The sequence below is a fragment of the Silurus aristotelis genome (assembly GCF_946808225.1).
Source record: "Silurus aristotelis genome assembly, chromosome: 1".
NCBI lineage: Eukaryota > Metazoa > Chordata > Actinopteri > Siluriformes > Siluridae > Silurus > Silurus aristotelis.
The window spans coordinates 21,792,716-21,804,703 of NC_139574.1; the positions used below are offsets into that span (position 1 = coordinate 21,792,716).

The 11,988-nt window shown below is 36.2% G+C and overlaps 1 protein-coding gene across 4 annotated transcripts in view; it reads right to left on the reverse strand.

The window, feature by feature from the left end:
- Positions 1–11,988, reverse strand: part of ulk4 (unc-51 like kinase 4) — a 107,477-nt gene that overhangs the window by 68,825 nt on the left and 26,664 nt on the right. For all 4 annotated transcript variants that reach the window (XM_083550740.1, XM_083550738.1, XM_083550739.1 and 1 more), the window contains exons 20-22: positions 9,929–10,090; positions 9,631–9,813; positions 4,789–4,916 (exon numbers count right to left, since the gene is read on the reverse strand). In XM_083550740.1, the coding sequence (XP_083406866.1) occupies positions 4,789–4,916; positions 9,631–9,813; positions 9,929–10,090 (473 nt within the window). The remainder of the gene's footprint in view (positions 1–4,788; positions 4,917–9,630; positions 9,814–9,928; positions 10,091–11,988) is intronic.

Below are 11,988 nucleotides of genomic sequence, written 5' to 3' on the forward strand. Positions count from 1 at the left end.
CTCTGTATATGTTTATCACATTGAAACAGACAGATCTTTTTTAGTACGAGAGGAATGAAAAAGTGCTTAAGGGAAGGTAAGCTAAAATCTAATCACAGGTTCAGCCATGTCATTTAGAAAACAGACCAATTTCATGCTGGATGTTATAACAAATAATTAGAGTGATAGCACCAAAGACAAAATGAACAAAAAAGTAAAAAAAAAAAAAAAAAAGAAGAAGCAATTCATGATTAAACAGAAAACATGGCAAACTAATTTAAAATCAAGTTGACATAGGAAATGGGAAATAAGGAAACTCATCTATTTGAGATTACAGCCACCTGAAACCTCATTCATCCCCCTAGTGTATAGAAGAGGTTAGCCTATCATCTATTCTCATCAGGTAGTGATTACTAAAAACAAGAAACAAGTTTGTTTTGTTTCTGGGATACAAATATTTCAACAAGCAAGATGCAATCTCTTGAAAGCCTAATAGCAGAATAAGCCTGACAGGTCTATTTATCATCATCCTCCAATCATTTCTGAATAGATACTAATTTGTGTATTTGGGTTCTGCTCTTTTCAAATCTGGTATACTCTTGTTCTAATGAGCACTTTTATCTACAGGTTACAAAAAAGGACAAAAAAAAATAGTCAGTGATTGGACAAGTGGGATTATTTTTTTAAGAGACTACAATATCCCTTTAATAAAATACTTATAGCAATTTCTAAAACGGAAATTCATGTCTGATAACAAAAAACCTGAGAAAGCCCAGAATTCAGCATTTAGAAAAAGATAGGAATACAGCAATATATATATATATATATATATATATATATATATATATATATATATATATATATATATATATATAAAGAGAGACATTCATATTAAAAACAATGCATTTGGGTGACATTTACCTGAACTGGGAGACTCAAAACCTGTTTCAGAATGGCAACACCCATGTGCACAAAGCAAGCTAGATGAAGATATGGTATACAAGGGTTGAGTGAAAGCGTTTGAGTGGATTGCTAAAGAGCACTGACCTCAAATTTGGGATAATTTGACTTGAATAATGGGATTAATACCTGACTTTACTACTGCCTGTGGAATTGGGTGTCAAACAGCACATATGAATATTATTGTCAGGTGTCCACAAACTTTTACCCATATTGGTAGAGAGATAAATGACTTCAACTGGGAGGAAAATTCACATATAGTTTATATATATATAGTCCATATACAGTATCTTACGAAAGCGAGTCCACCCCCACACATTTCAGCAACCATTTTAGTATCTTCTCAAAGGACAATACTATAGAAATGAAACTTGGATATATTTATAGTAGTCAATATGCTGCTTGTATAGCACTATAGATTTACTATTCCTCAACATACAGCCATTATTGTCTAAATAGCTGGCAACAAAAAGTGAGTACACCCTAAGTGAACATGTCAAAACCGTGTCCAAAGTGTCAATATTTTGTGTGAAGACCACTGTTATCCAGCACTGCCTTAATCCTCCTGGGCATGGAATTCATGGATCTTCTTGCACTCCTCCATAATGACATCACAGAGCTGCTGGCTGTTGGACACATGGCGCCTTTCCATCTTCGGCTTGAACATGACCACAGGTGTTAAATAGGGTTCAGGTCTGGAGAAATACTTGGCCACTCCAACACCTTTAGCTTTAGCTTCCATTCAGCAAGTCAGTTGTCATCTCGGTGGTGTGTTTGTGGTCTTTTTTATGTTGGAAAACTTCAGTTCGCCCCAGTTTCTGAAGAGGAGGCATCATGTTCTGCTTCAAAATGTCACAGTACTTGTCGGAATCCATGTTTCCCGAACCGCAGCTTCCCAGTACCAGGAACACTAATGCAGCCCAGATCATGATGCTACCACCACCATGCTTGACTGTAGGCAAGACACAATTTTCTTGTTAATCCTCACCAGGGTGTCACCACACATGCTGGATACCATCTGAGCCAAACAAGTTTATCTTAGTCTCATCAGACCACAGGAAATGGTTCCAGTAATTCATGCTCTTGGAAAAGATGTTTTCTGCAAACTGTTTGAGTGCTTTCTTGTGAGTCAGCTTCTGAAGAGGCTTCCTTCTAGGATGACAGCCATGCAAACTGACTTTGTTGCAGTGTGAGGCGTATGCTACAAGCACTTACAAGTGGACCTTCCACTTCTGCAACCTCTAAAGCAACTTTGGCAGCACTCATGCATCTATTTTTGAGGCCAACTTTTTTTGTGGAACTAGGACTCAACTTTTCTATGTGACCCTTGTGCGGTTGGTTTATGAGTGGAAAACATCTTGGAAAACCTCTGTATGACCACTGTACTGTAACTCAGTTTCGGAATGTTACAGATTTTCTTATAACCTAGACCTCTTTGTAAAGAGCAACAATTTTAACTCTCAAAGAGAGTTAAAATTGAGAAAAACCAGAGAGTCTTTACCATGAGGTGACATGTGAAACATCCAGTAGTCAGTATGAGAGAATTGTACTTAAAGCACCAGATTTTAACTGCTCTAATACAAGATACACAAATTTGTATAGTCCTGTCAAGCAAACAGAAACATGAGAAATAGGACATGTGGCTTTGCACGTACAGTTTTTATAACTTAGGGTGTACTCACTTTTGTTGAGTTATTTTTAGAGGACAGTAAATCTGTACTGCTATACAAGCAGCACACTGACTACTCTAAAATATATTCAAATTTTATTACTATAGTATTGTCCCTTTACAAGATACTAAAATGTGAGCAGTGTACTCACTTTTGTGAGATACTATAAGTGTACTTCTTATGAGATTATCAATCATATATAAGATTAAAAGGGTCTAGACATCTGATATTTGCTTTATGATATTTAATCTAGATAAATAACTATATTTTATATTATAGTATATTAATATCTTCATCTGCAAACATGCTAATTTTGTCAGTAATGATGTAATGCACATGATGCCAAACCTTAAATACAGTCATGAAACAAATTGATGTGATCATGTATGAAAATCCATCTGTAAAAGTTTTCACAGATTTTTCTAATAGAAAAAGGTTTACTAAACAGTGAAAGTTGTGAACTTGAGGTATAATGTTTAAAAAATTACTATTATACAATATAGAACAAGCTCAATTCCAAAAACTTTGGGATGCTGTTTTACTTGCAAATAAAAACAGAATGTTCTCAAATCTCATAAACCAATATTTTCTTTAGAAGCGAACATAGAAAACAAATCAAATGTTTAAACTAAGGCAATTTACTACTTTAAGGAAAGAATACGGTCAAATTTATTTTGAAGACTGCAACAAACTTTTTAAAAGTCAGGATGGGGGCAAGAAAAATATGAAAAAAATACTTAATAGAAACAGGTTAAGAAACATTTTGCAACTAATTAGGTTCATTGGTAAAAATAATTGGGTATAAAACAATAGAGAGGCAGAAGGAAAGATCAACAGAGGTTCACCATCTGCAAAAAAACTGCATCCACAAATTGTGTAACAATTTTAGAATAGTATTTCTCAACATAAAATTACAAAGACTTTACATAATATCATCAATAGATTCTGGGAGATCTCTGTGTGCAAGGGACAAGAGTAAAAATAAAAACCTGAGAAATACCTCCAGGAATCAATGTCTATAAACAGTTTTTGCCATTTGTGGATGCCATTCCATCCACAAATGCAGGTTAAATTTCTATGTAAAGAAGAAGCCATATGTAAATATTATTCAGAAATCTTCTCTTAGCAAAAGATCATTTAAAATGGCATAAGAAAAAGTGGAAAACTGTTCTATGGTCAGACGAATAAAATTTTTAAACTTGTTTTTGTAAACCATGAATGAGCCGTCTTCCAGACTAAAGAGAATAGGAACCATTCGGCTTGATATAAGTGCTTAGTTCAAAAGCCTGCATCTCTAAAGGAATGGGGGTGCATAGTGCCTATGGAATGTCCAGCTTGCATATCTGGAAAGGCACATCAACACTTAAAGGTATATACAAATTTAGAGCAACATACGCTTCTATCCAGACAATGTATTTTTCAGAGAAGGCCTTGCATATTTCAGCAAGACAATACTAAATCATATACTAAATCTATTACAACATGGCTTCATAGTAGAAGAATCCAGGTGTGTAACTGGCCTGCATGCAGTCCAGACATTTCACCAAAAACATTTGCTGCATCATGAAATGACAAAGAATACCCAGGACTGTTGAGCAGCTAAAATCCTGTATCAGAGAAGAATCAGAATCAGAAAGAGCTTTATTACCAAGTATATTTGCACTTACGGGGAATTTGTTTTGGTGACAGTAGCTTCCAATTGCACATGGAAATAAAAAAAAAAAAATATATATATATATATATATTTATATATAAAAAAAAAAAAGAATAAAAGTTATTGCACATTTTTTAATAAAGAAAAGAGAGTATTGTTGCACATAAAAGTACAGATTTAATGGGACAACTTTCCTCTCCCAAAACATCAGTAAGTCTCCTCAGTTCCCAGATGTATACAGACTGTTCCAAGATGTATAGGGGATGCTATGCAGTGGTAAACATCGACCTTGTCCCAAATATTTTTTAAGTTGTGTTGCAGCCATCAAATTTAGAATTCCACCCCCCCCCCCCCCCCCCCTAAAATAGTGCATACCCTCAGTTTAAACATTTGATATGTTTTCTATATTCTACTGTGAATAAAATATGGGTTTTGAGATTTGCAAATCATTGCATTCTGTTTTTATTTACATTTATACAACCTCCCAAATATGTTGGTTCCAAAATTCTCATAAATGTTGTTTACCTGGAGTTGCAGCACAGCAATAGGCTCTCTCGGTTATTCATGATAACTTGCAGTAGCACCAGGAAGGCCTTGGCTCGGATGACTGAAGATGGACTCTCCAGAGAACGGATTATCCTCACAACAAAATCCTGCAAAGCGAGCCACTCAACTGAGCTTCATTAAAAAAAAAGAAGCAGTGCTATTCGACTAAATGTCTATGGACATATTACAATAGTCATAATGTTTGGCAACATTTTGACAGGTGATACTAATTACACAAGGTGCTATAGGGAACTGAAATGTCCCCCAAACTACACCTGACATAAAATAGAGGTTAATAAGCTAATGAGTTCCACAGCATTTAGTGGCAGCAAAAAAAGAAAGAATTGATTAGCTTTCTCCATCTGTATAATCGAGAACAATGGTCAAAAGAAAAACATTGTGATTAAATTCGATATAAGAATGGGAGTTAATTAATTTCAAAATCATCAATCCCTTGCCATGAATTGTAATACATCAACAGTATTTCCAAGCTGCACTCGGAGTCTGTTGCACATCTTTACCCAATTAGCTGTGTCGCCCTGTGCTTCATTGAAATTTAAATTCCAGGCGATACAATGCATGAATAAACACATGCTGCTCTGGCCTTTTATTTGTCAAGGGAATTAAGCAGAGAAATCTATAGCGATGTATAATTGGTGGAGAAGAAGTTTTTCCACTCCAAAGACATACACTCCTGTCTATTTTTTTTTTTTTAAATCCCATGTCAAATTGGAAATTTACATACAAATGGATGCAGGTCAAACTAAATTGCTATTGTTAATCATAAGCAGCCTCAAAGGCATTATATAGTAGTGTTTAAATCAATGTCTACAGCCTATTTTCCAATTGATCAGCTTCTTCAATTGCAAATGCAACTGCTCGAAAATTGGCCTTAAGTCTTTAAACTGAGAGTAAGTAAATAACTGGAAGTGCTTGTGTGTGTGTGTATGCACACATATATATCAAACACATGCATACACGCACACACAAAGTAGGTTATTTTCCTATATTATTATTACTTCTGAATGACTTACAAAATCTTTACTTGCTTGTTTTGCATCCCCCTGCACTGATGCAAGTTTCACTAAAGGTTACCTTGAAGATTTTGCTTAGTACAAAGGCTGGACCACATTTAACGTGATCCAACAAAACCCCTTTGTTAGATTTTAACTCCAGCTTCTTTTTCCTAAACTGTTAACTTGAAACAGCGAACAAACAAATCTAACCAGTGGAACTTTAAATAAATGCTTGATTAAGATAACTAGGAAATGATCTGTCTGTCTCTGTCTGTCTGTCTGTCTGTCTGTCTGTCTGTCTGTCTGTCTGTCTGTCTGTCTGTCTGTCTGTCTGTCTGTCTGTCTGTCTGTCTGTCTGTCTGTCTGTCTGTCTGTCTTATAAAACCTGTGATTTATTTATTCACCTTCCATAATGGTGTAGATGTTAAAGTGGGATGAACAATACTAGTATACATCTTCTTCAGTGTTATTTTATTTAAGCCTGTTGACTACGGAGGTCAACCTGGATCATGAATCCCCCCCCCCCCCCCCCCCAAAAGAGTACAGAGCCACTGAACCATTGAATTGAACCTTGCTATAGGGCAGACTACTGTTTGTCAATCTTGCTGAATTGAAAATGACATTCATAATGACTTAACCTGCTGTTCTCGAACACAATTGGCCCTTATTTATCAAAGCTGTGTGTTGTCAATTCTGACTGCAGAAACAATTTGTTATAATCTTTGTTATTGTTAAACTCAGCTTTAATTAGCATTTTCCATCTGTACGATCTATATGATCACACTTTTCTTAGATTGTGAAATGTAGATTTCCTTAAAATTAATTCAATTATAAATTACAACTGTATATAATAGAAATAATAAATAACATGTGTTATGTGAACTTTACTGTGCATGCAAGAACCTTCTACCAAAATATAGGGTTTAATGCTGACATTTTATTGGTAGCTGTGACTCGGAGGCGTTATTGAACTTCCGCTCGCTAGTCCTTTAGTAAAGTACCTTTGTGTATAGGTGCATTACACAATTGTACCAGACCAAACATTTACCTAAACATTAATTAAAAACCTTTTTTTATTTTTCCACACAATTCCTGTCAAGAAGAGTGTACTTTCTATATGTATAGATGTATATTTTTTAATGAATGCCCAAGAGAATTTATTTCATTTCTGCTTTTATTTAAATATTTGATTTTTAGTGGGTCAAAATACTCCAACAGTTTTACTTTGTTGTCTCTAGCCATTTTGTTATGACTTTGGAAGCATGCTTGTGGTCCTGATGAAAGACCAAGTTGTTTGTTGACAACAAAAGTAAACTTTACATCAAAACATCCCCACAACATGATGCTGCCACCACCATGTTTCACAGCTGGGATGGTATTCTTTAGATTAAAAGCTTCAGGCTTTTTGTGTATGCATGCTGATGATTATTATGGTCAAACACTTTCATTTTTGTTTCCTCAGAACACTCACTGAAATGCTATTGTTTGTCTACAGAACTTTAGTCTGTTTTATTTCATGCTGGTCTTAGAGTGAGAGTTTTTTTTTTTTTTTTTTTTGCAAAATAGCCTTTAAAATCAATGTGATTTAAAAGTGGGTGTAGTTAGTTTGGTAGCTGATACCCAACTCTTCTTTTCTTTTGTTGTTGTGTTGGAATTCAGCTGAAACTTTTAGACCACAATTCAGTTATACCCAAGAGTGAATGCACACAATTGTTTGTACAGACGCTTGTGGTACCTTCATTTGTTTGGAAAATTCCTAAGAAGCAAACAATTTTTTTGAGGTCTTGGAAGTTGCTTGGGCATAAATTTTAGAGCTACAGTTAAGATAGAATAAAATTCTAATCATGACATTTGGCCAATTAGAAACCTTTAAAATTAATTTAATCAATATTGGTAATACAGATTGTTGTAAACTTTAAACCCACTGAACTTTTTATAATAAATAAAAAAACTTTCTTTCCGCTTCTCCTATTAGGTGTTGCCACAGCGGATCATTATGCTGGATGCCCTTCCTAACGCAACCCTTCCCATTTATCCGGGCTTGGGACCGGCACTAAGGCTTGTGCAACTCTAATGGCTGGGGTGGGTTCCCTGACCGGGGATCGAACCCGGGCCGCAGCGGTGAGAGCGCCGCATCCTAACCACTAGACCACCAGGGAAACCAACTTTTAATAATAAATAAAGGATTAAATACATCTGTCTTAAATTAGTATTTTTAAAATGAGTGAAATGTATGAAACTAAGGTTGTGACGAAACTAAGGAGTGACGTATCACTAAGGTGTATGTCAAATTTTGCATGATGTTGAATTTGAGTCATTAATGTGTGGAAGGATTGCGAATCAGATGCAGATTCTTTTTTTCATAGAAATCAAAATTGTGCTTGTTTCAGCTTTTTGATAAATAAGAGGCAATTGCACTGGAAGCAATTGGAAGAATATGTAAATATGTCTCCATTTTCAGGTCTACTAGAACACCAGAATAAGAAACCGCAAAAGAATTCTGTACTTTTCAAAGGTATGATGCCCAAACCACTAAAAATCAAGCGTTTATCTTTGTTTTGTAAATTACAAACTAAAACTTGAGTAATTTATTCAGCAAACAGGGACCATCAAAAAAAATAATTTTAGAGAGCTGAAGATCAGTATATAATATGTGGATATACACCCAGAGAGAATAATGAAAATGTTTGTTGTTTTGTTTGTTAGTTTTTTTAATCTCTATCCAGTTGTGGTGGATAACTATCATTTACAAGACTAGTCAAGCAGTAACTGTATCAGTACTAATGGCCAATTAGCTTTCTGAGAAACTAAGTGGTACATAACATCCAGAAGTCAGAAGCAGCATGGGGTTTTCACTTTTTGGGATTATTTTATTTGCATTGCCAGCTCATGTTCAATGAAACAGGTATACATATATTTCTATTTAAAAACGTTAAATAGGATTTGTAATTTTAGTTTTTAAAAGCTTACAAAACAATTTTATGTATTCTTTGCTCTGTAAAGAGCAGAATCTGTAATTTCTTTAAATCCCTATTGACTAACCTATGACAGGTGTGGATACAAAGTGTGCAGTTTGGTTAGAAACTGCTCGTTTACATACAACAAACACCTATTTTATTGTCAGTGGTACACTACAGAAATGTTCATGGATGCAAGCGAGTTGAGCACTGAGGTGCTCAGCAAACTCGCTACAACAAAAAATGTTATTAATAAATAACAATAAATAAATATATAAAGGAGATGCCTCAGCAAACCTTGTCAAGACTACGCCTGTCTGAACTCCTCTGGATGGAATAGGTAAGTTTCTATTTCACGGTCAATACAGGTCAATGCTAGGTCTGTTCACTACAATTTTCCCGCAGAGGTTTCATTTTCATGGCTCTCAGATTTCCAGTGCAACAACATGGCCAATAGTCACAGACAGAATTTCAAATGCGATGTGCACATACTGTATTCCAAATCAAAAATCAAAACCAAAATCGAAAAACTCAAACTTATTTCCCAATGAATACTAGACAACAATCAATTTCAATAAAAATGATATGTTCGTGCTGATTACAACCTCAAATTACAATAAAATACACCAATTTAAAAAATAAGTGAGCAAAAGAGTGGACTATATGAACGGCTCTGTAGAACGATAATCAGGGTTTTCCCTGTTTTGTTTAGTTGACATGCATCATGTTTTTAGTTGTCTTAGATTTGTGTAGCTCTGGATACAATGAGTTAACAATGTGTTCATCAAAAGTACTACATTTACAGTATGTTCTTGTTTTCATGTGTTCATGTGTGTGCATATACATACTCTGTCCTGTATTAGTCTCTGTAAGTGTGCTCCGGATGCCAACATGGCGGCGAACATGGTAAGCAAGTGCTGTTGCACACGGCTGATTCCTGATGCCAGGCTGCCGAGGATGCTGGGTAATCCAACCTTGTCAATAACACTCTGGAAGGCTGACGTTGACTGGCGGGTTATTCTACACAGAGCCTTGAGGAAAATTACATGTCACAAAAGTTTTCAGTCAGAATTAGTAACCCCAGAATCCCCAAAAATGGCTCTATAAAGTGCAATGAAATGAGAGAAAGTGAAAAGTGCTACTTACAGACATAGCACTGACCCGCAGTGCGTCCAGAGTCGAGTGAGTGAACAGATACCAGAGGGCAGGTCCCACTTCTGCTGTGATAAAGCCCTGAGCACACCGACACTGTCTACTACATACATTCTCGAGGATTTTTGCTGCCATGTGGTTCACCACCAGTTCCTCCTGTATGAAATGTTATAACCATATTACATGCTACTTCATCAGGTATAACATTGCATTGGAACAACCTGTTTTTAGTATTAAATCGTTCATTAATAAGCGCTGCTAAATTAATGCTGCACGATTAAGAACTACAGCTGTTTCATCTGAGGTCAACAACAGGCCTGCTTCTCGAACACAATCTCAGATAAAACTAAACATAAAGTATTACATTCAAATATGTAGGATTTCATTCCTCTCTATTGTAATATGCAAATATAAAAGCAGCAGATATAGCAGCTTCCAGGTTTCATGCAATTACATCATTGGGATATACTCCCTCAAAAACATCAGCTCTCAGTGAATAAATTCCTGAACTTTTCTAAGCAAAGCCAAGGCCAGCAAGCTGAAACTTATTTGTGTTGGTATTTCTCTTTAAGCCGTGTGTCCTTGAGCATCCCTCTCTGTGGCTGAAACGAGTGGAAATTAAAGATTTAACAGCATTCAACAAGCAGCAAGCATATGGAAAAAGGAAAAATACCACAATGTGGGAATATCTTTGAGGCACAGTTATTCTGCGCATTATTCCGACGCAATCGGCCTGCTTTCGCTGCAATAACACCAGCGAATCTTGTCTCGGTGGAAAGACAAGGTTCAGGTCAGTTTATAAAAGTGCCCCATCAGAGCACTGAAAACACACATGTATAGTAGAACACACGAACGCAATACTAATGTGTTAAGGGCAAAGACGGTCTAACACAGCTGCATCCAGAGTTGCTGCCTTAACTCTGGCCCACTCGATGTTTCTGTGGAGAGGTTAGAGTGGTACTTTACAACTGAAGCTGAGCAGGAGCGCAGAGAAAATGATTGACAGCCTGCTGGAGGGCAAGTTTGGAACAGGGATGTGGAGCAGGCACTTTTTTTTTTTTTCCTTGGTACATCTGCCTTTTCAGAAAAAGTGGGACCTAGAGAAAATAAAACTCCACTCTTAAATACAAGGTTCCTCCATAACAGAATGCATTCTGAGGCGGTTCCGGGCATCAGCGGCTTTTACGCCTTTGTAATACGGGTTGCGTTAAGGATCCTTTCATTACAGTAATGGAGAATTCTATAGTATGACAATTTGTTTTGTGATGTACAATTTATTGAATGTACAGTAAAGCTTTCCTATGATCATTTTAGATTTATTAGGGCACAAAAGACTAATTTTCACATTACAAACAACACTGACTTGCTGTTTGTCATGTCCTTTGGATAAATAAATAGCATGAGACAGAGCACGCGAAAAGCCACTTCTAATGCATAGCATGAGCACCATACTGCTATAGAGTTGCCCATATGTTTATTTATACACTACCTCCCGTGTGAGTGCACAGCCCAAATCTATACAGTGTCAGAGTTTGGGGTTACATAGTACACATTAAGAGAAAAAAAGATGAGGACAGCTATTCTCTAGGGTACTTCCTCTGTAGCGCTCTCCCTCTCCTTCTCTCACACACACACACAGAGAGAGAGAGAGAGAGAGAGAGAGAGAGAGAGAGAGAGAGAGAGAGAGAGAGAGAGAGACACACACACTCTCACCTTCTCAGCATTCCAGCTCTACTTTAGCCCAAGGCCATGTTCAAGCCATAGTTTACCAGAATTATGTATTTTCCCCCCAAATTCATATCTACAGAATCAGCATTCCTGTGTGCTATTCCACAGTAGAAGTTCAGGTACATGAGGTTTTAATCAATTTTCACTCATTTATAGAATAATAACACAATGCAATATTTTTTATTGACAACTGCATAACTGCAGATTCTATTTAAATCTTTAAAAGAAATCGTGTGTTTCATAATTGGATCCTTTCTTGGGAATAAATTTAATTAAGTAGACTCATCAGGGTGTGATAGCTGTTAGTGTAGTGCAGACATCTGTAA